This window comes from Fusarium odoratissimum, assembly GCF_000260195.1.
Source record: "Fusarium odoratissimum NRRL 54006 unplaced genomic scaffold supercont1.74, whole genome shotgun sequence".
NCBI lineage: Eukaryota > Fungi > Ascomycota > Sordariomycetes > Hypocreales > Nectriaceae > Fusarium > Fusarium odoratissimum.
The window spans coordinates 2,085-26,639 of record NW_022158793.1 but is presented as its reverse complement, the minus strand read 5'-3'; the positions used below and the strand labels follow the sequence as shown (position 1 = coordinate 26,639).

General features: G+C 46.3%; 8 protein-coding genes across 9 annotated transcripts; 3 read left to right on the top strand and 5 right to left on the bottom strand.

Annotated features, from left to right (window-relative positions):
- Positions 1–2,191: 2,191 nt before the first annotated feature.
- FOIG_16293 (uncharacterized protein) lies at positions 2,192–4,495 on the bottom strand (the record flags this gene model as incomplete). Its single annotated transcript, XM_031217728.1, has 1 exon — positions 2,192–4,495. The coding sequence occupies one exon, from the start codon at positions 4,493–4,495 to the stop codon at positions 2,192–2,194; it is 2,304 nt and encodes a 767-aa protein (XP_031052552.1).
- Positions 4,496–4,633: 138 nt separating this feature from the next.
- On the bottom strand, positions 4,634–7,534 carry FOIG_16292 (uncharacterized protein). 2 transcript variants are annotated; one of them, XM_031217727.1, is made up of 7 exons: positions 7,277–7,534; positions 6,661–7,208; positions 6,314–6,612; positions 5,944–6,261; positions 5,691–5,889; positions 5,280–5,642; positions 4,664–5,227 (listed from the first exon to the last, which is right to left on the bottom strand). In XM_031217727.1, exons 1-6 carry the CDS (start codon positions 7,434–7,436, stop codon positions 5,307–5,309), a joined length of 1,860 nt encoding a protein of 619 aa, XP_031052551.1. In that variant the 5' UTR covers positions 7,437–7,534; the 3' UTR covers positions 4,664–5,227; positions 5,280–5,306. The 2 variants fall into 2 exon arrangements, with proteins under 2 accessions (XP_031052550.1, XP_031052551.1); XM_031217726.1 differs by having other exon boundaries at positions 4,634–5,642.
- Positions 7,535–7,785: 251 nt separating this feature from the next.
- Positions 7,786–9,093, top strand: FOIG_16291 (uncharacterized protein; the record flags this gene model as incomplete). The annotated part of the gene is made up of 2 exons (XM_031217725.1): positions 7,786–8,571; positions 8,869–9,093. 2 exons carry the CDS (start codon positions 7,786–7,788, stop codon positions 9,091–9,093), a joined length of 1,011 nt encoding a protein of 336 aa, XP_031052549.1.
- A 270-nt stretch (positions 9,094–9,363) lies between these two features.
- On the top strand, positions 9,364–10,021 carry FOIG_16290 (alpha 1,3-glucosidase; the record flags this gene model as incomplete). The annotated part of the gene is made up of 2 exons (XM_031217724.1): positions 9,364–9,802; positions 9,855–10,021. 2 exons carry the CDS (start codon positions 9,364–9,366, stop codon positions 10,019–10,021), a joined length of 606 nt encoding a protein of 201 aa, XP_031052548.1.
- Positions 10,022–11,631: 1,610 nt separating this feature from the next.
- Positions 11,632–16,208, bottom strand: FOIG_16289 (uncharacterized protein; the record flags this gene model as incomplete). Its single annotated transcript, XM_031217723.1, has 3 exons — positions 11,632–14,412; positions 14,470–15,509; positions 15,581–16,208. The coding sequence occupies 3 exons, from the start codon at positions 16,206–16,208 to the stop codon at positions 11,632–11,634; spliced, it is 4,449 nt and encodes a 1,482-aa protein (XP_031052547.1).
- A 3,065-nt stretch (positions 16,209–19,273) lies between these two features.
- FOIG_16288 (uncharacterized protein) lies at positions 19,274–20,318 on the bottom strand (the record flags this gene model as incomplete). The annotated part of the gene is made up of 1 exon (XM_031217722.1): positions 19,274–20,318. One exon carries the CDS (start codon positions 20,316–20,318, stop codon positions 19,371–19,373), a length of 948 nt encoding a protein of 315 aa, XP_031052546.1. The 3' UTR covers positions 19,274–19,370.
- Positions 20,319–21,346: 1,028 nt separating this feature from the next.
- FOIG_16287 (uncharacterized protein) lies at positions 21,347–21,935 on the bottom strand (the record flags this gene model as incomplete). The annotated part of the gene is made up of 4 exons (XM_031217721.1): positions 21,347–21,390; positions 21,446–21,630; positions 21,690–21,801; positions 21,854–21,935. The coding sequence occupies 4 exons, from the start codon at positions 21,933–21,935 to the stop codon at positions 21,347–21,349; spliced, it is 423 nt and encodes a 140-aa protein (XP_031052545.1).
- A 479-nt stretch (positions 21,936–22,414) lies between these two features.
- Positions 22,415–24,256, top strand: FOIG_16286 (uncharacterized protein; the record flags this gene model as incomplete). Its single annotated transcript, XM_031217720.1, has 3 exons — positions 22,415–23,069; positions 23,132–23,878; positions 23,927–24,256. Exons 1-3 carry the CDS (start codon positions 22,590–22,592, stop codon positions 24,254–24,256), a joined length of 1,557 nt encoding a protein of 518 aa, XP_031052544.1. The 5' UTR covers positions 22,415–22,589.
- Between the last annotated feature and the right edge of the window lie 299 nt (positions 24,257–24,555).

Here is a 24,555-nt window from a genome sequence, read left to right as displayed (position 1 = left end):
TCAAGGAAATGCACAAGGTTGACTCACGATCAAGGTCCTGTTGGCTCAGACGGAGAAGATGGTGCTGTTGAGGATACCCCTAGAGCATCTTCAAGAGGCCTGAGAGAGGGAGCCCCGAATCTGGACCATTAGTCTTCAGCCTCACCAAACAACTCCGCTATACCGCGACGCAAAGGACCGGCTTTGTGATTGCCGCCTTCACTCCAAGATCTGCATCAGCAGCTTGTCACCTTTGGATACGGATTTGCGTTTTACAGTCCTGCTGAGCATACAAGCAATTGGCGAATTCCTCCCCCCTCGTTTATCCGCCAGGTTTTGTAGAGCGCTGCCAAATGCGAATTCGGCCGTCGCAGCGAAGCGTCCTGGGATACTGAAGTTCATCGATGTGTTCTCGACTTTGCCTTTAGAGAAGCCAACGATGTTTGCATTGGTAATTACACATACTGAACCACTGCGCACATCCTACCCAAGTACAAACCCTTCGGTACATCATCCAAATGCATCTACTTTTGCATCTGCATCGAGACGTCAAAGAAAAGTCTTGAATGGTAAAATATTAACGAAGCGATTAATCATACAGGCTGGGGCGACCTCTGCAAGAACCCTATTCCCCTGTCGATTGAGACAAAGCCTCAGGTCGGTTGGGAGAATGCTCTACTTTAGATCGGTACTTGGCATGCTGCGCAATGGCGTTGCCTCCTAAGGAACATCGAGGAGATTGAATTTCTGGCTGGGATTATTGTACAGGATCATGACTGGCTTTTTGTGGCATCGACGCTACAGGATGGAAAGTCGACCACGTATCATCGTTTGCCGCTTGGGAGCACATATAATGCGTTTGACTTGTACAAGTTACTCATGGCATTGCAATGCCTGAGTTTGTGGATCAAGGAGAAATATTGGCCTGCTTTTCGGAGGGATGTTCTGAAGATCCCCGCTGTGGAGAAATGAGATGACTCAGCGTTGTCTGCATTTAGTACTATACCCGGCGTTTATAGTTAATAGGAAGCAGCGTGGATGGTTTGATTTGAGCAGCGAAGCTACTATTTTCTGTTGTGTTCCATCTAAAACGAATGTCTGTCAGTGAATGACTTGTTGATTTTCTATCATGCAGCCTAATTCCATTGCAGATACTGTGTAGGATAAGTGAATTATTCGTAGACTCCATACTTCAGTCAAGATCCAACAAGGATCCAACACTTGTATTTCATTCCAGGTCCGACCACTATGGGAACAGGTGGACATAGAGGTGCCAATATGCCAGCCCGGCGGTTTAATTGACATGATTCACAACTCACGACGCTGTCAACGTGATACGTGCAACTCTCATGTCTTGCAAGCTTCAGTCCCTAAGCCAGAGGAGCGGCCTAGAGGCGGGCATTATTACGTCCCCACTCATGTGCACAATGCCGACAGACAAGGAGTCAGCAATGTCATGGGGCTTTATGAGTCCCGTGCAAGCAAGACAGTAATTAGCATCAAGGAGATAACCTGCTGATGGCCCTCGAGTGGCTAAAGATTGCGAAGTGAATGAGCGAGTCGAATCGATTCAACCAATTGAACTGAGACAAATGTACCTCATGCAAACTCACTAACATCATGAATACCATCAGCTTGTCAGTCAGCTATTCCTCGCCCGCTGAAGTTAACGGCGCGCAGCAGACCCTACGTGCGACGAGTGCAGGCCTGGCAAAGAAGCTCATCTGGCGAAAATAGAAGCTTAGGCAGCTTGACCGACTTCGCGAAGACCAAAAAGCCTAGTTTCAAGGTCTACTAATCTTTACTAAACTTGGGTAAGTTGCCACTGAGTTTATGAAGGTCTTTCAGAATTTAAAAGTGTTCTTATCCCCCTTCCTCCCAGACACTTGTGATTCTCGTTCACGAGCTTGTTAATCTCTAATGCGGTGAATTACCCAACTCTTTCTTGAAGCCGAGTCGCTGCAACTTGAAAATCGGGGATAGAGCCATTTCTAACTTGGAGACTAAGAGCAGTAAGTAAGATACTAGGATTCAGTAGTCCGTCATGATTAACGCAATGAATATCTTTTACTTGATTAATGCTGGTAACTAATATGTGGTATAGATTGGCCATGTAACGCATATTGCAATTGAAAATGAAAGGCTTATTGTGATGGCAAGAGGATTAAATGGTTGGATTTTCTCCTACGATGATAATATAATGAAACTATCTCTACGTTGAGCAACCAGGACACTCAAAGCAAGACGGATCATCCCAGACAAGATCATACGTGTGCCTATCTAGGAAATCGCCTGCCGTAAGCTTCGTTCTTGTAAACATACATTGCCCATTCCTGTAGCCAGAACCCAAGCACCCGGTCATCTTCCTGCAGATAGCAGCGCATTTGCCAGAGGAACTCTGGTCAGGATAACTTCCATCAATCCCAAATGTCCCAGGCAACATTCCCGAGTAATTGCAGATGACGCCATCCGCACTTACACGTGTACAAGCGTCACCAGGCTTGTAGTTACATGTTGGACTCTTGGGAAGAGGCGCGTTGCTCAGGACGCAGGTCGGACATGTCCAGCAGGATCTATGGCTCCAAACACTGTTTTTAGGGTCCAGACCGGGATCGTCGTAGTTTGGATCGGGGTCAGCAAAGTCGGATGTCTTTATCTTGGTGGCTGTAAAGAGACAGTGGTTCTCCATGCCGAAGAAGCCAGAGGATTCACAGTTCTCCAGAGTGTCGCAGATGGCTGCACACTGCTCTCCGTTCTCCTGCATGGGATACATTGATCGAGGGACTGTCCAGGTCTCCCCTGTAAAGACGCCTCCACCAATGCAGACATAGTCGTTGTTCTCGACGTTTGATGGGTTGATCTCACACTCTTGGCCGCGGTTGTTGTGGCAAACACCTGTTGGCTGAGTAGCTTTAGTGGTTGCGGTGACGCTGGTTATTTCGGGAAATAGGGTAGTCGTAGGAAAGGCAGTTGTCGATGTGCCGCCAGAACTGCAGCCGCATGTGAAGCACTCCATGCCAAACCAATGGATCATTTGACTGTCTCTTCCATCACGTATGTCCTCTCGAGTAACTAGAGTGTTGGAGAAGAAACACCTGCCCGAAAGTCTCTGGAACCCAGCTGACAGGCATCCAGGTAGAGTCTTGCAGATCTCAGCGCACTCATCGTTGCTGTTGTACCAGTGCGTTTGAGTCGTGCCAACCTCTTCACCAGGAAGCGTGTAAATGGCATCGCTTTTCACGAAGACGCCGTTGAGATCGCAACCGAAGTCATCAAGATGTGCGTAAAAGTCGTTGATCATCTCACAGTTTGGCTTGCAGGTAGTGCCGGTGGGTTGTGAAGGTCCTGCTGTAGTGACAGGCTGAGAAGTAGAGCCAACGGCTTGTGATACTGGGCCAGTTGTTTCGGCCTTGCTGGTCTCCTCGAGGGCTAGCGTTTTCGAGGATGGTGTGATAGCCGTAGTATCAATCATGGCTTCTGAAGTGTGTCCAACGGCAGAAGTTGCCATAGTCTCGATGCTCTCATGAGCAACACTGGATGTCTTGGGGTCAGAGCTGGTGCGCTTGGTGTTAGTGACCGCCGAAGAAGTGTCTTCTTGAGAGTCTGTTAAAACGGGCATTGAAGTGCTCGTGTTTGACAAACCGCTAGTGGGCGTTGGTGTTACTGGCTCTGTTGTAAGGGAAGGGGACTCTTCAGCCCTAATTGCGGTTGTAGTCTCGACAGGAGGAGGGCTTCCACCCAGGTCAAGCTTGAAGTCATCGATAGTCTCCGGAGTCACTTGGTTGGAGATGAAGATTGAGTCAACCAGAATGGAAGAGGCACCAGCACCAGAACATGTCAGCGAGATAGCAAACGTAGGCAGGTCAGATGCAGCCTCAACTTGCCCAAGCACCCTAATCCATGAGGCTCTTAGGTTAGAGGCAGGTTGAGAATAGAACTCCGCATTGCCAAATTTCGCACTTGCAACACAGCCCTGGCTTCCAGCGGAGTTGATCAGATAAAAGAATTGGATGGTGTACTTCTTTCGCGGAACTGATCGCACAGTCTGGAAGATACTAGCAAAAGAGCCAAAGAAACTTCGCTTCGTAACGTCTCCACTGGCACTCAGAGCAGCACAACCATCGTCGAGACTACCGTCAGCGCGGTAACACCCCCCTTGGTGAAACTCAGCATTTCCAGAGGCAGCGAAGTTTGTGAGGCCGCTTGGGCTGTTTGGGTCACGACTGGCGAAAGAACCTCCTAGTATAGCGTTGGTGATGATGATGACTTCCTCTTCCGTCGTTGTTGATGATTGGGGGAGAGTTATGCTAGGGACGTCGGTGGTCTCAGCAGATGATGTAATGGTGAGACTGTCGAAGTTTGTTTGGCTGTCCGTGGAGCTCGCGGAAACATCGATCGTCGCGATGGACGAGGTGATAGAATGGCTACTCACAGTGGTTCGGCTACTGGGCTTGCAGGGACCAGCAGAACAAAAGCCAACCAAAGCCAAGCTCACGAGCGCAATTTTGGACTGCATGCTGAAAGAAGCCCGTAAGCACAATTGCAGCGCAGGTGTCAAGAAAAGACTGAATAAACCCGCACCTCTGGAAAAGACACAAACTGGCGGCTTCACTACAGTATCTATACATGGCCCCTGGGGTTATTTCTTTACTCACCCGACTCAGCTGTATAAACTATTTAGCGCTTGGCGGTCAATAGCCGTCCCTTGCAGCAGCTTTGGGGATAGTGGGATATCACTATTGCTAACTATTGACAGCCTGGGCGAGCTGTGCCCATGCAGGAACAGGTCTGGACCCCAAACACTAGTCTCTCTTCGTCGATAGTGCACACCCAGCACCAATCGAGCTTGGGAATATGTTCCACTTCAGATCTCTTTTTACCTTAATGGATATAGCTCAAAGTGGCACCAAATAAACAATTAGACTTGAGGCTTCCTTACAGCTGCTAAGAAGCCCTTACCAAGATGGGTAGCGGCACCCATTGTACTAACCCAGTATTCATCGTTACGGGAAGTGATGACAGGCTCCATGCAGCAAAGTGTGCTGTCTGGCCATACAGCCATGATGCGCTCATCTCGGCGCTCATTGTAATATGAAGGACAGTCTCGTCTGCAAACTTGGTTCCGTCAACAAGTCTTCTAATACGAACAGCGGTCGACTGCTTCGCGCTTTGTGTTAAAAGTCCGAATATCTCCTTTCTGCTTACCATTACCTGCGACAAGGTGAAGGCTCGAGAGCGGATTGCCATACTGCAGCATCATATTAGCGATTCGCCCCAGATGAATCGATCCATATTGAAACCTTATTCATTCTCTGGAGTTGTGAAGGTCATGTATCCATCTCTGCAATACTGGTCTTACACATTTCGGACAACTTGGCATGAACATGCGATGCAAGGCTGTTTTCCTCAATCTGACCAAGCAAGAAATTGAGTTCTTGTCTGGTTTCTGTGTCGATAGTCCCGGGGGTAGAAATTCTTGATATGCTGCTTGCCAGTAGTTCCATGCAGTCTCGGTAGATATCCACCTTCTGTGATCGATCGGCAAATATAGACAGTACCGCGGTACAATCCCGAATGGCACGATCGATAACCTTAGATACTGGCATAGATCGCCGCCAGAGGATATATACCATAACCACGCCTACCTGAAATACAAAGAGCATCTTGGAAATCAGCATGCAGGTTTATAAAAGCACTATACTAGCACTTACATCAAACCAATGTTTTGGTAGATGCTTTCTCTTCTGAAGAGCCCTGAACGTTGCGCACGAGTCACAACAGGCTTGAAGAAGTTTATCCGTATTTTCTGACCCTGGTTCAAGAGGGACCGAGCTGTACAGCACAACTCGAGTCATGTGTGCGACGTAGACAACACCAAGAGGGCTCGCATGGCCTTCGGCGTTCGGATGGCTATTCCTGATTTAAGCCCAGAGAGCCACTTGAAACGGAGGGAGCTGAACCAACCTACTGGCAAACACATCTTTGCTTTTGGCCCACCCGTCAATCTCGGACAGTAACTTCCGAAGAGATTGATCTATTGAGCCAGGATCGACTTGTCGAGAAAGGGTGAGTATCTCCGAGTGAAGCCGCCTGATCTTGCACATGTGTGCAAAGTAGCGTAGATCAAAAGTATACAGGACCCCGTCTGAAGAACCTGGAGCATCAACGGCCCAAGGCATAAAGAACTGCGGCCCGTGTTTGACCCGATATGCAGGCGTGTCAATCCACTCATCCAGAGGGTAGGGAGGAATGCGCAGCGTTATTGCAACAACCTTGTCTAAGCTAACCAATGTCAACGATCTGCACGTTTTTGACATACTAGCTCTAAGCGTACCAGTAGATGCACCACCAAGCTTTAATCTTCATCTCTATCTCGTAAGACCCATCGTTTGTGAGACGGTGAAAGCCATTGAAGATTGCAAAGCGCATAGCAACACCAACGATATGCACAACTCGTTCTGTGCTCTCGCCGTGAAGCTCATGGAAGGCGTGGAGAAGCATGGCTTGGAGGCGAGCAAGTGGTTTTAAAAAAGAATCAGATATGATGTTCTGTTCTTGGAGGATGAGCCCCAGCTGTTGGCGAGTCCTGTTGTCTGACCACGCGTGCTGTAAGATTGCACCGTTGGCAAATATCTGTTTATGTTGGTGAGTTTGAGATGGGGAAGTAGATAGAGTACGCACCAGCTTCAACAGACATGTGGACCAGGCATTGTTGCCACAGGTAGCTATCTCGCCTGCTTTCCATTTTATATACGCTGTGCTGCATTCCTCGACGTCAAGGAATGGGTAACGGGGGTGGATGATCTCAAAATAAGTCTGAAAGAATGAGGCGCCCTCACGGACTGAAATATTGGTCACGACAGCGGCCATAGAGGGATCAAGAGAGCGCATAGCGTCTGTTGAGTAGTTGGCTTCGTCTGCAGGCGGTTGTTGGGAGATGGAGAACAGGTTGTCGGCTTGGTATGTTAAGAGGTCGAATGAATTCCCTTGACTGGGCACAGACGGCATATAAAAGGCGTCAAGATGACCAGTAAAGCTCTGTAAATCTGGATGAATGTTTGCCTGCAAATTTGGGGCCAGATTGCTACCAGACTCAGGATTTTCTTGGGTCATTGACTTGGCAGTTTGTTGGTCGAGGCGTCCCTGAAGACCCGCTACCCGTTGCTCAAGGCCTTGTACGTACGAGACCGGGTACATGCCCGTAGACTCATGGCTGGCCGGTAAACACTCTTTGGGGTATTAGACATGGTTTACTAGCTACACTGTGGTATGAACGGGAATAACAAATAAAACTCACCAGCGTGCGCAGACCTGCAGTTTCGACACGCACCCTGATCCCGGCCCTCGCACCGCTGTTTTCTAGCTCTGCATCGTTGGCACGCCGTTGCTTTCTTCCGTCGGGGTCTTGGCGTACTCGGCTGTATAGAACCTCCTGTTGCGCTTTGATCTGGCTGCATGACGCTCTGCCCAGACTCTTTGCTGCGATAACGGGCTGGAAAGAGTAACGTGCTGGAGTCCGATGTCTCCGACGCGCTGACCCCCTCATCTTGGAGACTTTCGGATTAGATACCCCTAGCGCCACTCCGCTTTCGGCCATCATCCCCGATAGCGTCCAACTATGCTCCACAATGATTAGTTTTACTCCGAAGAGCCGATGACACTTCCTTCCATGCCTATATTCAGAATAATATAAAAATAGAGACTTTGGAACTAGTGACAGGAAATGGATTTCTCATCGTTGCATTAAGGAGCTAAACTACTCTTTACTCTTGTTTCACCGCAATATCGCCCCCGGCAGCCACAACAATGAAGAATCAGCTGAGATACCCAGCTGGCCAGCACAACAAAGTTCATCGGTTAGCCGAAAAGCGCGCTTCATATGATCTCGAAACAGTTCACAGCATCATGAATCGTTCATTCGTCTTCCACGTCTCTTTCCAGCCTGACGCTGAAGATCCATTTCCAACCACCATCCCCATGCTCGGCGCCATGGGAAACTTTGCCTATCCCAGCGCCGGCTTGAACGAGCCCCAGGACTGCTATATCCATGGGTATATCTCAGCCCGCATGGCCAACCTGTCGAGGAAGGCAATGGACGATGGACTTCCAGGTTTGCCCGTATGCGTATCTGTCGCAAAAGTGGACGGTCTCGTCCTGGCCTTGAGCGCATTCACCCACTCGTGCAACTACCGCTCGGCAGTCTTGTTTGGGCACGCAGCTCTGGTCACAGACGAGTCAGAAAAGCTGTGGGCGCTGGAGCTGCTCACAAACAAGATCATCCCCGGCAGATGGGACCAGGTCCGCCAACCTCCGAACAAATTCGAGCTTATGCAGACGCAGATCCTGCGCGTTCGAGTGACCAGTGGCAGTGCAAAGGTCCGCGCAGGGCCGCCGGCGGACGACAAGGAGGATGTCCAGGATCCAGGGGTCATGAAGAATGTGTGGTCGGGGTATGTTCCGCTGGTAGAGCGTATGGGGCAGCCCATTCCCAGCGCGTATAATCAGCTTCAGGACGTGCCGGAGCATGTCAGAGATCTACAAGAGGGTTTCAATGAGGAGGCAGATGCCTATAATGTCAAGCTTGTCAAGCAGGTACGCGAGGACATAATTTCATGGGGGACGATATAATAGTACTTTAGTCTTAGATTAAATTGCTGCTTTGCTCAAGTACTAGAGTTCTGCTATTGCAGTGGCCGCTCTGATAGCTAGAAAAGGGGGGTTTGGGTCCATTAAGCTTTTCGAGTAGCGAGTGACAGACAGATCCACACAACAAAAAGACTCTAAGGTTGCTTAACAATGTATCAGATTTCAAGATAAACGCCTAATGAAATTTCTGGATATCACCATGCAAATTTGGAATGGATCTTGGAATGGCTGTTGGCACTGAAGGAGACACGAGGTATTAACACCCAATACTCAGAGCCTTACCGACTATATAACACGCATATCTCCGAGTATGAGTTGGGAAGTCCTATGACTCTGTACGGTGACGTTCCTTTCATGCAGGCTAACCGCAAGGACTCCTACGTCGGCCTCTTCTGGCTGAATGCGGCCGAGACTTTGATTGACATAACAAAGGCTAAAACTAAGACAGACACGAATACCAACACGTAATGGATCTTAGAGGCCGGCACCCTAGACGTCTTTATCTTCCTGTGACCAGCCCCTAAGGATGTGCTCAAAGACTACGTTGCCCTGATAGGCACCACGGCGCTGCCCTAGGAGTTCTCAATTGCCTACCACCAGTGCCAATGAAACTACGTCTCTGATGATGACGTCAAGGATCTAGGCGACGGTATGGATAGGCTCAAAATTCCTTGTGATGCTATTTGGTTGGATATCGAGTGCCCGATTGACAAGGAGTGCTTCACGTGAGAACCGAATATGTTTCAAGACCCAATTAGTATGCGCAAACTGCTCGATGCGTTTGGCCGTAAGCTTATCATCATTATCGATCCCCACTTCAAGAACACGAATGGCTACAACATTGTGCTCAAGTCTAATGACATTAGGAGCCGTACTAAAGAGGATGATATCTTCGAGGGCCACTGCTGGCCAGGCGCATCGCACTGGATTGACTGTTTCAACCCCGCCTGTATCGACTGGTGGAACGGTCTTTTCGACTATACTTTCTTCAAGGGCACTATGGAGAACACCGTTGTCTGGAAGGATATGAATGAACCGTCTGTCTTCAACGGCCCAGAGATCATCATGCCAAAGGATAACCTGCGTTTTGGTGGTTGGGAACATCGCGACCTACTCAATCTCAACGGTATGATGTTTCATAATGCGACCTATCACGCCATGATGACCCGAAAAGAAGGTGAGCTCCGCAGGCCTTTGTGCTTACCCGCTCCTTTCTTGCAGGCTCGCAGCGTTACGGCGCGACATTGCCTGGTGGCAATCATGCTTCTTGGGGTCATCTTACTGTGTCGCTTCCTATGATCCTTCTTTGGGCATATCTGGCTTTCCTTTTAATGGCCCTGATGTTGGTGGCTATTTCGGCAATCCTGACCTTCTTCCGCGGCCACGCTCATATTAACACTTGCCGCCGTGAGCCCCATCTTATGCATGAGCCTTACTGCTCTACTATTACTGCTGCGCTATGTCTTTGCTATGTTTTATTGCCCGCCTGGTATAGAGCCTTTTACCAAGCTAGTCACAATAGAAGTCCAATAGTAAGACCTATATTCTGCACCTATCTGCATAATGAAGATGATTTTAGCCTCAACTGTCAAAAGGTGGGTTTGGCCCGATTGGCTTGCTTGGCCACCTATAGATCAACGCTCCATTAGTATGTAAGGAGCACTGCCAACCCCCTTCTAGCATAGAATTAAGGCTCTTTTAACCCTCTCTTATATAACCCTCTGCTATATATACTATAGTTATGACCCTAGGTAAATATAAGTCCTAGTAACTTCTATTACTCTACTTTAAATATACCTTTTACCTTGTTTTATAATTAAACTAATTACCTCTTTTTATACCTCTTTTAATAATTACTAAGTATTATATCTTTTTATTGTTTATATTTATTATAGCTACTTAATATTAAATACTTTAGGCTATTAAAAAAAGGCATATAGGTAAGAAATAAAGCAATTAATAAGATAATTTATAACTTATATTTCTAAGATTAAGTTTTTCCTAGCCTTTTATATTACTTTTTAAAAAACTATAATTAAGTTAAATATATAAAAAATTATCCTATTAAAAGCTAAGAATTAAGAGCTTTATAAGGTAAATAATATACTTAGCTAATAATATAAAATAAAAAAGATATACTTATAAAATAAAAGGAGCTTACTTATATAAAAAGGTTAGAATTTAATTAATTAAATAGATATAAGTATATAAGTATTAGTTAAATTATTAAGAAATAATAATTAAGGAAGGTTCATTAAACTAGGTATTCAATATTATAATATATATAATAAGATTAGATATAATATAAGAACTTATTAGGTAGTTCTAGAGGTATTTAAAGAACAGTATAATAAGTAATTTTAATTAATTAAATAATTTATTATATTTTATTATAATTTATCTTGAGAAGGTTAAGATTTTTATCTTATATACTTATTTATTTTATGTACTTATTATATATATTATACTAATTTATATGAATAAACCGAATATATATAATGTTTAATAATAATATATAAGTCTGCTTTAAATTAAAAAGTTTCTATAATTTTGGAATCCAACCGCGTTGTGATTTAATGCCATGTTAATGGCGACGTAGCCTATGTATGCTTAGTGATCTTATAGATCTTTGCAGCGCGTAGGGTACTTAATTTTAGGTTATTTTGAAGGGCTTGAAGGGCAAGGAGTGTTCTAGCTTTATCTGAAGGTTGTGGCATGATTGGTTCTTGAGAAGTATCTGATTAGGTAAAAAGTGAGATGTAGGAGGGAAAAGTACGACGCATGCTTATTAACCACGTTAATGCTATACTCCTTTTACTTGGTTCGTTAAGATGCCCAAGCGGAGACTTGAACGGAAAGTGCGTTATGGTTTGACGATAAACTGAGCTAAAATTAATTTATTCTATTAATAAAGGATATCATATTCAACTCTAAGTGACTCCATATTCTTACATCTTTGGATAAATCCTTAAGCCCCATACTCAAACGCTGAAAAAACAATCTAACCTAATCTTCCTTCTTCTTACCAAATAGTCTACCCTTCTTAGGCACCCGTGCAAGCCAGTAAATAGCCAAGGCTCCAACCGCGTTAAATAAGATATAGGCAAATAGAATACCAAGGTTACGCCATCTTTCTGAGTAAGGTGACTTGACGCTCGCAAGATAAACATTGGTATCACCCATCGGGCAATACCGGCAGTTTGCCGTAGCGTTTACATCTTGAAGGTAACCACCAGCGGCTTGAATATGCGTGGCCATGTAATTCCCACAGTTTTGGCCATTCGGTGGGTCGAAGCTCAGGAATTCGTTGGCAGCGCAGACAACATTCGTGTTTGCGACCGAGGTGGAAAGCAATCCGGAGACAAGATAAGTGAATGGCGACAAGCGATACAAGAAGATCCAGAAGCGGGGAAAGTCATCCGGGCTGGCAAGGATACCGCAGAATATCAAGCAAAGCGTGAACCAAAGGTTGAGGATATTCATCGCTACCTCGGCAGCCTCAAATCCGGCAATAACAAGGTCAGTAAAGGTTGAGCTGAGAAGGAGGAAAACAAGGATGAAAAGGAATGCCAGAGCGCCTCGCTCATTGACCTGGTCCATTGGCAGGGCGTTTCTGTAAAGACCAACAGGATAGTACCAGCAGAGATACATGAAGACCGACATGAGGCCGTTCCAGGGCAGTTCCACGATGATTTGGCTAAGCATGAATATTTTCCAGCTGTATACCTTTGAAGGACGCTCTCGTGCTTCATAGAGGGAGCGCTGCGTCACGAATTGAGGCATCGTCTGTTGCGCAAGTTGACCAAACGTAATCAAGATGAGGAAAATAGAGAACATCTGGTTTTGAAGACCTTGCATCGAGTTAGGCGCCCTGAAGAAAGCAAAGCCGATGAAGAGAGCGACGGTGATGGTCAGAGCTGCTTTGGAGTAGATGTAAGTGGGGGTCCGCCAGTACTGCTGGAAGACGCGATATGTAACCTCCCTCAGCTGCGTGGCATAATTGGCGGCGAATTCACGATAGCTGGCTGGGTCCTCGGACGTTTCAGGTGGAGGGCCTCGCTCAACAGTGAGGCGTCTGAGCTCGGTCTGAACAGACTGATATTCGGGGCTGTTTTTCCATGTCTCATACCAGTCAATATCAGTGTGGGAACCTGGGGCGGCACCAATCACTTGCAGCATCCATTCTGCTGGGTTTTCCTCCTTCGGGAAACGGACGCCGCTGTTTCGTTCAAAGTAAGGCGTCATTTTGTCCACATTGCCAAAGTAGACAGTCTTGCCACCTTTAGCAAGGAAGAGCAACCGATCAAATCGTTGGAATAGCATGGCTGAAGGCTGATGGATCGTGCACAGGATAGCTTGACCACTCTTGGTTAACTTTTCAAGAAGATCAAGAATAGCCCATGACGTCTGAGAATCAAGTCCCGAGGTTGGCTCATCCACAAAAAGCAATAGAGGCGGCTTTGCGACGAGCTCAATACCGATGGTCAAGCGCTTGCGCTGCTCTACATTGAGGCCTTCTCCAGGGGCACCAATGATAGCTTCTGCGCACTCCTCCAGATCAAGCAGCTTGATGACTTCCTCCACATAATCAAGCTTCTCTTGCCTAGGGATATGTTCAGGTTGGCGCAGGAGAGCACTGAAACTGAGAGCCTCCCGTACCGTGCTCGTCTGCAAGTGTAGATCCTGCTGCTGGACATAACCGGTCTTACGTTGGAAGGACGCATCGCGACTATAGCCGTCCACAAGCATCTCTCCGGTTATAACGCCAACAGATTTTCTGTCAGCCAAAACGTCCAAAAGGGTTGTTTTGCCAGCTCCCGACACGCCCATCAAGGCAGTCAAGGTACCGGGTTTGACCCAACCATCGACATGATCCAGAATCCGTTTGGTCTCTCCCTTGACTAGGACATCATAGGAGACGTTGCTCCAATGAAAGACCGATTTCTGCTCCTTTATAAGGCCATTACCGCTGTACTTGCCACCGCGTTGACGATCACGAGTAGTGACAGGACCGACGCGAATATCTTCGGGATCATCGCCGTGCTTTTCTTCGAGGGCAGCAGGCTTGTAGCCACGGCGGAAAACAAGCACTTCGCCCTTGGACTTTTTCTCTGCCACGAGCTCGGCAGATACCAGGTATGTTATCAGGAAAAGGACCATGAAGGCGACGAGGATACCAAAGTTGCGCCAGCGATTTTCCCATTTGTAACCGAAGGCCGAGTCAATGTAGGCGTCACCGTTGACAATGTCGAGACCTGCCACGGACCCAACAGCGCTGCACACGCGGTTGCTGCTGCTGACGTTCGCATAACCTGCAAGCGCGGGATTTGGTACGATGGCGGTGCAGCGGAAGTTTCGGTCATGAAACTCGTTCGCCATCAAAGCATCGAAAGCGTAAGCCAAGGGATTGATGTATTTAATCCATCGAGACCAATCCAACATGTAGTCGTCCGGGATAACGAATCCTGTGAACATGACCAACGATAAGACGATGATCGAGGCCGGTACCATGGCCCCTGCCAATGATCGAGACAATGATGCAATGGTACGGAAGATCATTGACATGGTGAGAACAGTGAAGAATGAGATCAGAAGGAAGAAGAAGAAGGCCCCTGGTTCTCGGTTCAGATTTGTCATGAAGTACAAGACAATGTTGAAGACGATTGCATTGAGGACTTTGTAGGGCAGGTCGCAGGCCATAGAAGCAAATGCTTCTGCAGAGGGGTGGTAGAGGGCATATCTCGCATGTTTCTCTACAATCGGCCGTTGAGCGTAGAGGGTGTTGATCTAGAAGTCATTAGCACGGTCCTATTCTCTAACCGGAACCGGGCTTGGTAAACACACCTCGAGGATACTCGAAAATGCATTGAGAAGCATAGCGAAGAAAAGAAGAGATCCACGCTGAAAGAAACTGTCTGTCGTTGGTTGAAGGTTGTAAAACACGCTGGAGACGATGAGTCCCATAATTACGTTGCCGAAGAGCGAGCTGAGGGTGATGCTTGGATCACCGATCAGACGCTTCCATCCACGCCACATGGTAAGATCGATCTGCTGCATATAGGACAGAGTGTACGGTGACTTTGCCCTCTGACCCCTGGCCTGCTGTGCTCTCTTCGATGCACGGAAAGCCTCGGCATCAGCACCACCCAGGGGATGAGCCTGCTTATATTCCTCAATTTCGGCTTGTAATTCGCGGTATTGGACGCTTGCCTTCCATGAGGAAGCAAATTCGTCAGGGGTTCGAGGAGCCCGGTGCTCCCAGCCCTTCCGTATGATTCGTTCCTGTGGGCTGGTCATTGACGTGAGGAAATCTGGTGTGGTGGCCTGTAGCGGATACTCAAAGCCGAGATCTATAAAATATTGTCGGGCGGCTGCTGTTGGTCCAAAGAATATCTGCCGACCTTCGTAAAGAACGAGTACTTTATCGAACACATCGTATGCGCTCTGGGGCGCTTGGTAGATGGATACGACAGCACTGTTGTCAAACATGTCGGCTTGAAGACGCAGGGTTCGACAGAATTCGATGGCGTTTGCCGAGTCCAATCCTCGTGTACTATTATCCCAGCATTGCAAAGGAGCACCGGACAGGGCGGCCTCAGCAATTGTCACGCGCTTGCGTTCGCCTCCCGAGACGCCGCGAATGAAGTCGTTGCCAACACGGGTGTTGACGGTATGCAAGATACCGAACATAGCCATGACAACGTCACGTAAATGGTTGGCGAAACTATTCGGCTGCACGTCTCCTGGCAGAGTTCGTGGTCGTCGCGCGCGGGAAGCAAAGGTGAGGGTGTCACCGACGGACAGCATCGGAAAGTGGACGTCAACTTCGGCAGTGTATATAGCCTCACCACGATGATGCGAATGCATCTCTTCGGGTGTGATGCCTATACACACGTCAACAAGAGTTCTTTCATAACGGGACCTCGAAGATGGAGGCATGGAGGCAAAACTTTACCCTGATAATTGAGATAGGATACATCATCCACATAAATCCCGTTGGTTTCGCCAGCGATTGTCTTCAGCAAAGTAGAACAACCGGAGCCAGGTGGTCCAAGAACGACAAGCATCTCGCCCTTTCTGACAAGACCATCAAAGTTTCGCAGGATGTCGATGCGCGTCTTTTTCTGGCCCGTAATTCGAGTCAGAAAGTTAACGGCGCTCAGCCAAATGTTGAACACATCTTTCTGGTAATCAGTAGAGCGACCGTAACCGTACACGTTCAGGTTCTGGAAGGCGACGCCAGCAGTCCGAAATGAAGCGCCACTGCTGGCGACTAGGTTGACCAAGGCTTTAGCCCAGGCACGGCTGGAGAAATTTGGTGAATTAGGATTCAGAGCTGAATCTTCAGTGGCCACAAAGGGATTGTCCTCAGCACCGGCTGAAACCGAGTAGGTACGCGCCAGATGCTGAACGAGCGAGGCTCGGCGTTCTAGTTCTTCAGTAGGGTCAATAAGTGTGTCTCTGTCTTTTTCCTCAGTCACGTCTGTTGAAAATCCGGTTACGGACGTTGCAGTAGTGTCTCCTTCACGCTTGGTGATGACGGGGGCATCTTCACCAGCTGGGCTGGCTTTGTCACCGGTCATGATGGCACCCTTGATACTGTTGGTCCTTCCCTATACCACTCGATACCGTGTCTAGTTTATTGGATTCGTAAGGTTGCCGAGTACGTCGTCGAATTAACGGGTGGTCCTAGCCTCTTCGCAGTGGGAAGTAAAGACTGGTGTCTCCCCAAATATAGATTGTGGGCAGCGGTTCAAATGCAGTCACAAGACAGGGCTTGGCAACAATGCTTATGTTACCGTTGGAGGAAGTATCTTTGTTATGTGCAACTGAGCGAGATACATCCGAGAACCGAAGGCGTATAAATATATACCTGAGCCAAGTACAAGGCATGCTTGGCAGTCATTTCGTAAGCATTCACGTAAAATCCGCCTTGTCGGAAACTGCGGGCTCTGATAACTCCGACAGAGTCTGGACGACATTAGTTTGTGCTCCTGTCACAGACCGTCTCCGTGACGGGAGGGCCGCTTTCAGACTTGTGCCAAGTACTGGCGACCTTGAACATGACCTGTTATAATGGCCGCTAGCATCTCAAATCCGCGTATACATGCGGAGTTGCGGACTAGTGACAGGCCGACGAAATAAGTTTCCACCTACTCCGCCTCTAAATTGACCCTTGAAGCCAAAACACTCACAGCACAGCGCACTAAGATTGCGTGTCCGCATTTTCAAGCCTAGCGTGCTTTTCTGAAGTTGATAAACTCCGCATGGCTGTATTGCTGCGGGGCGAAATGTCGCAAGAATATCCCCATCCAAGTCCGCTAGATAAACTCTCATCCAATGGTACAGTACAACGCATCTGCGGGCTGAAGCCCACGCCCGCGTTCAGTAGCTTTGTCCGCCGTTGCAGTACTATTGTAGCATGACTGTGATTTACTATCCGTGTCGGCAGTTGGTGCGTGTGGTTGGTTGGCATTGCCGTTTATCAGGGTCTGCCGTTCATCAGGGTCTACAGTGGGATGCAAAAAGTATTCGCAGGTGTGCAGGTAAGTCTGATGCTCGGAAGCTAGTCAGGGGTAGCTTGTCAGGTCCTCAATACCTTATCCTACACTTAAATTAGGGGGACAACCTAGTATCAAGTATGTAAGATAAACTAAGCTACTAAGTAGAGGAGCTAGGGCGACTTACATACCTGCGAATACTTTTTGCATCCCACTATAACATGTAAGATAAAAAGTATAGTTATTAAAAATAGTTTAATTGACTTTCTTCATTCTGCAGCAACTAATTAAGATTATTTTTAATATAATAGCTTTAAGATTATAGTTACTATTAAGGTAAGACAGGGAGGGGGGCTATAAAACTATATCCTCCTAAGTCTTATAAAGTGCTAATAAATATAATATATATATTAAGAGATTTATATAGTATTTAATAAAGTTATTATAAGATTAGTAATAATTTAATATAATTAATAATAATCTTACTTAATTAATAATAACTATAAGGTTTTAGTATTAATTAACCTTATAAGGCTTTTATATAATTAAGTAAAAATATAAGAGGATATATAATATATATACTAGGGTTATAATATAAGAGTATATATAACTTAGGCAGGGTAGCTTATAGTAGTTATTAATAAAGCTTATAATAAGAGGTAAGTCCTTATTAGTAATTTTAAAATAGTCTTCCTAGGTATAAAAAGCAAGACCCTTCTCTTTATACTTCTTATAATTAATATTATATAAATCTTATTATTCAATAAGTAGTTAATATATAAGAAATAAATAAGAAAAGGTTAATTAAATACTTATATAAACCTAAGCCTGGGTATTTTTATATATAAGCTTCTTCTTAGGCGATTTAATAAGGATAATCTTAGTAGTAGTAATATAAGCAGACTTAGTAATATAAGAGCTCTGCCTCTTCCTAGAGGCCTTAAGGAGCTTAGAAATACCTTTATTAATAGTCTTCTTAGGAATACTATAGATATAAGCCTAAGATTAATTAATATTAAATTAAAGTATATTAAAAGGTAATATATAAAGTTATTAAGAATATATCTTATAGTTATAGTACTTAAAAGTATTATATACCTAGGGTTATAATACTTAAAAGCTATATTAGAGAATAACTTATTATTTTAATAAAGAGATAAAGAAAAAAGATCTTATTTAATAAAATAAAAGAGAGTATATATAATTTTTAAAAAGTAAGTTACTAATCTATAGGTATTTTTATACTTACTTTTACTACTATATATTATAAGATATTAATAATACTTATTTTTAAGTTTTATTATATATAATAAAGTATTTAAAGCCCTTTTTAAAATAACTTTAAATAGGGGGTATATTAAAAGGTAGGTTTAGCCTAATTAGTTTACTTAGCTACCTATTAATTAATGCTCTATTAGTATATAAGGAGCACTGCCGACCCCCTTCTAGCATAAAATCAAGGCTCTTTTAACCCTCTCTTATATAGCCCTCTGCTATGCGTGCCATATCAACGACCAGCTATTTCTCGGTACAGCCGGTTTACCTCACAGTCCCACTGTTAAGAGTGATTCAGACTCGGTGGAGATCTATATTCCTAAGGACGAAGTGTGCTATGATTACCTTATATACCAGACGCAGTCTACTTCTAAAGGTAAGGGACTAACCGTGGCTACACCCCTAGATGAAATTGCACTTCTTATACGCAGCAGCCACGTCTTTGCGCAACGCGATATTCCCAACCGCTCTAGCAAATCTATGCAGTTTAATAAATATACTCTGATTATGGCTGTTAAGAAGACAACAGGGCAACCTCTATGTTAAAGATGGTAACTTGTTTGACTACTAAGGCTATCAGTATATCTATCGCAAGTTCATTTTTAACAAGAACGAGAACAAATTCACCTCGGTTAATGCTAATGTCCGCAACACTATCTTAATAAAGGTTGGCGTATGGCTCCAGGCTATGGAAGACGTGTATATAGATAAGATTATTGTAGTAGGAGCGCTGGATGTGTCTTATTTACAAGTTACCCCCGACGACGGGTCAATAATACCCATTTTTACAAAGTCAGAGTAATTCCAGTAATCACCTTGAGTACCCTCGCCATCGACCGGCTCATTACCAAAGAATTTCCAAGTCCAGTAAGCGCTCCCTTGAGTATAGGTAGCCCAAGCCTTGAGGCCAGTGTTGAGGTTACGCGCCCGACTGGCGCACGTGTTGTTGGTGGCAGCTTGGATGGACCACTACCCAACAAAGACGGGGAATTTTGGTGAAGTAGAACTAACGGGGTTTTTGGCATCAGTGCAGATAAATTCGGGAAGATTTTGCGAAGTAGTCGGGCGGCCAGCGAAGTAGTAGTTATGGACATCAAAGACGAGATTAGTGCTCACAGCAAAGTACTTGGCCCAGAAGTCGACAGGTCGAAAGCCACCCTGAAGCATGATAGGTATCTTAGGGTTGGTCTTTTCAACGCGCGAAATAACGCCTTGGAAGTACTCAAGAACCCAAGCAGCCCCTTCTTCAGTTAATGCTTCTGGCGTTCCAAACTTTGTAAAATCTCGATTGTCAACCGGTTCGTTGATTGGAGCCAGGGTAAAACCTTGGGGAACATCAGATCCCTGGATGAATTTGATGGCAGCGTCGACCGCCTGGTAAGAATAGTCTAGAGCGGTCTGGTTCTGGAACCAGCCATAATTCCCCTCCTTTTCGCCCAACCCCATGCCGTTCAGACCACCAGGGAGCGAGTGAATGTCGAGGATAACGTGGATACCGTGCTTCTTAATAGCGTAATCAGAGATGGTTCTGAGAAAGCGAGCTTGGTTGCCACTATAAAGCTGGGATCCTGGAACAGTAACCCAAGCATTATACCCAGTAGGCACTCGGATGACATTGATCCCGGCTACAGCCATAGTATCGATATCTTTGGTTGTGATGTAAGAGCCGTATCGCTGCTCTAAAATGGGACCGCATTGCGACTTGAGTCTTGCACAAAATTCCCACTCATCAGGTGTACCAGGTGCATACTGGTTCCACCACGTGGGATCAATTACGGCTTCCTGATGTAGCCAGCCACCAACGTTAACTCCATTAGCTTTAAACGTCTTCCAATTGAGGTAGTTGGAAGGCGGAGCGGCGTTAGCCAAGCTACAGGAAAAGGCTATAAAGGAAGCAAATGCCAAGGAAGTCTTCATTGTTGGTAGGCGTGGATAAAAGCTCTTAAGATTGAGCGTAAAGGCAAAGGGCTGTAAATTAACCAGCGCTGTTGGGTTGGGAGTGGTTGGGGGAATTAGACATTGCTTGATCTTTTATAGAATTATGGTATAATTGTATTAATAATTTATATTTTAACCTAACCTGTTTCCTCGGTCTATTGAGCACCGAGGATGCCATGTTCATTTCGTCTGACTTCATTTTGCCCTCAACTAAACAACTCTTTTTATTGGTTGAAATTGCTTCTCCGGCTAAAAGAGTCTTGTCCATTACAGTCCTCCTTCGGCATCTTTATATAATACCATCCCGAAGATGTAGGAACGTAGCTAGGTGGCATGAAAATTGTACGGCAAAGTGGGGTCTCTTGACCCGAGGCGGGATGTCCACATGCCGATTCAGCTGTGGCTATAATGGTTATGAGGGGTTATTTCATGGTAATAGAAATGGCCTGCAGTCTGCTCTTAAGTTGGTGATGGTGTCATTCTATGTGACGAAGATAACCTGGGGTAATGTGGAGACATCTGGGGCTTCGAATTTCCAATAGGAATTAATTAAAGCCTTAGTTTTCCCCTTAGACCCGGCTTTGGTTCTCTCTTATTGGGTGCCTCTCCTTAGGGCCCTGAACCACGGCCTCTACCCTGCAAGTGTTAAGACTTTGTGTTTTTTCCTACCTCGGCTCCATGCCCGAAACCTAGGGATGGCACCGGGATAGCACCAGGATGGTTAAGGGTATCTGGTCGGGCGGCAAAGAGTGGACTGTTCCCGTCCGTTACTACGATGTTCTCGATGGTTGGGCGCCGTTTACAGTTGTTAGTTGTGTGGGCGCTTGTATTAAAAACGAGTTTAATATGAAGTTGATCTAAGCTACACTCTTCGTAGTTGCCGAAATGGGAGAAATTAGTATTTTTAACGCACGTCTTATAAATATAAGAAAGAATCTTTAGAATTCTTATGATGTCTCACATATAAATGCTTGTCAAGAGGCGCTCAATAAAACGAGACAATTTCTTCACTTTTGCAGTTCCTTATCAGCCTCACCCTGTCCCACTACATCTGATGAAGGGTGTCAACATCAACCATGTCTTCAAGGGAGGTCCTCAAGGCATACGCATGCCATCCTTCATAGGCTGGTAACCAGCGGTCTCGCAGCACGCAAGTTGTCGGGACTTGACCTCCTTTTCCTGCTGGATAAGCGCACAGCAAAGACACCAGAATGAGGCGCAGCAGTCTCCCATGCCGCTACCTTCAATGCCGTATGCCTCGCGTATCTCTCCACGCTTCATCACATTGAAGCTGTTGACAAGTTAGCTTCCTTCCGCAAACAAAACTTGCAAGAGAAGAGGTTTACTGACATCCAGCCGCAGCCAGTGAGTGATTGTATGCCACAGAACAATGCACAGTCCGAATTGAAACTCTCAGGTTCCGCAGAAGGATTCTGCAAGCGATGGGAGGTACGCCCAAAGACTGCATTGCGACTGGTTAGCTAATATTTGGCAAGTGAGGGAGGGAAATATACGAATGCAGGGAAGAAAAGTGCTCAATAAGCAAGAGTCGCAAGGCGAACAATCGAGCAGGCTATTCTGCCATTCCTGAGACATGGTGATTGAGGTAAACGACGGACTAGAATAGAAAGAACTAGTAAAGAGTGAACAAGAGGACAAAGGAGTGACAAAAAGAGATGAGTGGGAAGTTTATGATGAGATCGGGTGAAAGAACACAAGTCTGTGGATCGTCTACTTATATGACGAAGCCATAGACAATATTGCCTCTGAGGATCGAAGAAGTGTTTGGACAGAGAATGGCTTGGTTAGCCGTCGTATTGAATACGGTCCGACCCTTGTCTTTGTAGCGGAAGTCGGACCGAGACTAGTGATGCATTCAGACCCATAACCCCGATGCCCTTGAGTGGGGAGATTTACATACCTAACTTAATGCAGAAGCGCTCTGGATTTGTCGTATTCAATACGATACCCTACAACCCTGATTGGCAGAACGATGCCCTCAAAAGACGGAGATTCAATCTTGAAAACATCATCTTGTCAATGCAGTTTTTCTCTCCTCAATGCCGACGATAGTCTGAGTTTTCAAGATACCCACCTTCAATACCAGTCCCATTCTTTGTGGATTCTATTGTCGTCATCATAAAGCATTACGACAGGTTGAGAGGCCTCGCCTTGTATGAGCAGTGCTATTTAAGTCGAAGTTTCGCCATCATTTCTTATGTTCGTTGCACCGAATATCCCCAAGCCATCATGGCTTCCTCCGACATTGCGAGCCGCTGCGTGGCCTCAACTTTCGCGACTCCAACTCTCTTAGGGGCTGAGTTTCTTTCCATCGAAGCGAATGTTGTCCCCGACTATAGCTTCGACGTCCCACGCGGCTGGACCTACTCACAGCCAGCTTTGAATGTCCAGAATGTCACTTTCTGCAACGTCACCGTCACCTATACGCACACTGGCCAGAACGATACCCTTCACGCCGAAGCTTGGCTACCCAGCGAGAACAATTACAATGGAAGACTGCAGTCCCTTGGAGGTTCTGGCTGGACACCAGGTCGCTATATTCTGACTTATGCCGGCATGATCAACGCCGTGGCAAATGGCTATGCTTCTGTTACAACGGATGCTGGTATCCCCGAGGCTGCTAGCCCCGCTGAGTGGCTGTTGACAACTCCCGGGAATATCAACACGAATGCGCTGCAGAACTTTGGCCAAGTCTCACTGAACGACGAGGTAAGGGAAACCAAGCTCGACACTATTCCGCATAATAGTACTAACTTAGAATTATCCCAAAGGCTAGTATTGCGAAGCAGTTGATCAAAAGCTTCTACGGCAAGGCTCCCTCCTATTCCTACTGGAATGCCTGCTCCCAAGGTGGTCGCCAAGGCCTCAAACTTGCGCAACAGTATCCTTCTGCTTATGATGGGATCATCGCGGCGGCTCCAGCAATTAACTGGGCCGAATTTTACATCAATTCCGTATGGCCTGTATTCTATATGGAGTCTACTCAACAGTTCCCCCGCGATTGCGAGCTCAATGCTATTACTCAGCTTGCAGTCTCAGCTTGTGATGAGCTGGACGGAGTCAAGGATGGCATCATCAGCGACGTTGATGCTTGTCGGCGCAAATTTAACCCTTTTAAACAGGTTGGCAAGTCTTTCGACTGCACCAGTACCAAGTCGATGCTCAAGATCAGCCACGCCGCTGCTGCCGTCGCCAATGCCTCGTGGACCGGTCCCCGTTTCTCGAACGGCAAGTCAATGTACCCCGGCTATGAGATTGGCAGCGATCTACCTACGCTTGCCCCAACGAACTGTACCGGCACAGTCTGCAAGAGTGGAGGCGAAGGCTCTGTTGAGTTTACTTGGAAGACTTTTGTCAAGAAAGACATGGCAGCGACACTGAAGAACGCCACTGGTCGAGATTTCGATACGATTTACCGTCACGTCAAGCAGATCTTTGCTTCCAACCTTGAGACCAACGAGGTTGATCTACGAGACTTTAGAGATGCCGGAGGAAAGATGATTACTTATCATGGCCTGGTAATATCTCTTGTATTTAAGATCCGACTTCAAGCTGACATTTCCCAGGCTGACCCGAGCATTTCCCCTGGTGGCACGCTTCAGTATTACAATAAGGTATCGGACTTTGTAGGCAACGTTACTTCTTTCTATAAGTATTACCAGGTACCTGCTCTCGGACACTGCTGGGGCGGCAAGGGTGGTCAGCCCGAAGCGTTGTTTGACCAACTCCGGGCTTGGGTAGAGAATGGCACTGAGCCGTTCTCTACTCCTGTGGTTGTGACCAGGCCGGACAATACGGCTCAACAGCAGATTCTGTGCCCTTATCCACAGATGCCGAGTTTCAACACCTCCTGTAGTGCTAAGAATTCAACGAGATGTTGGTCTTGCGCCCAGTAAGCTTCTGTATTGATATCAACAGCCCCCGAAGCCATCGGAGGCTGTTTATGTTTCACCCAGAATCCGACCTTCTGTTCTTCGGCATTATTGCCAAAATGTTCTGTTCAACCCTTTGTATAGATTTAGTACACGAAGAACTCTACCCTATAAATACCATTCAGATTCCTTGAGTTATAAGAGACGAACCTCGTAACTCTCTGTACGTCGGTAGAAGTTCTGGAACATTGTATCGAGGCTTGTTTAAATATAGTGAATGATATTGCTTCGATCTTGTCTAACTCCTGCCAGCTTCGCTGCCT

Bases quoted from the DNA above. Each gene is read 5' to 3' on its own strand.
- FOIG_16292 (XM_031217726.1), bottom strand. From the start codon at position 7,436: ATGCAGCCAGATCAAAGCGCAACAGGAGGTTCTATACAGCCGAGTACG. The intron at 6,613-6,660 runs GTGCGTACTCTA...CAACATAAACAG, and splicing joins CCACATGTCTGTTGAAGCTG to ATATTTGCCAACGGTGCAAT. The intron at 5,643-5,690 runs GTAAGTGCTAGT...CTGATTTCCAAG, and splicing joins TACCAAAACATTGGTTTGAT to ATGCTCTTTGTATTTCAGGT.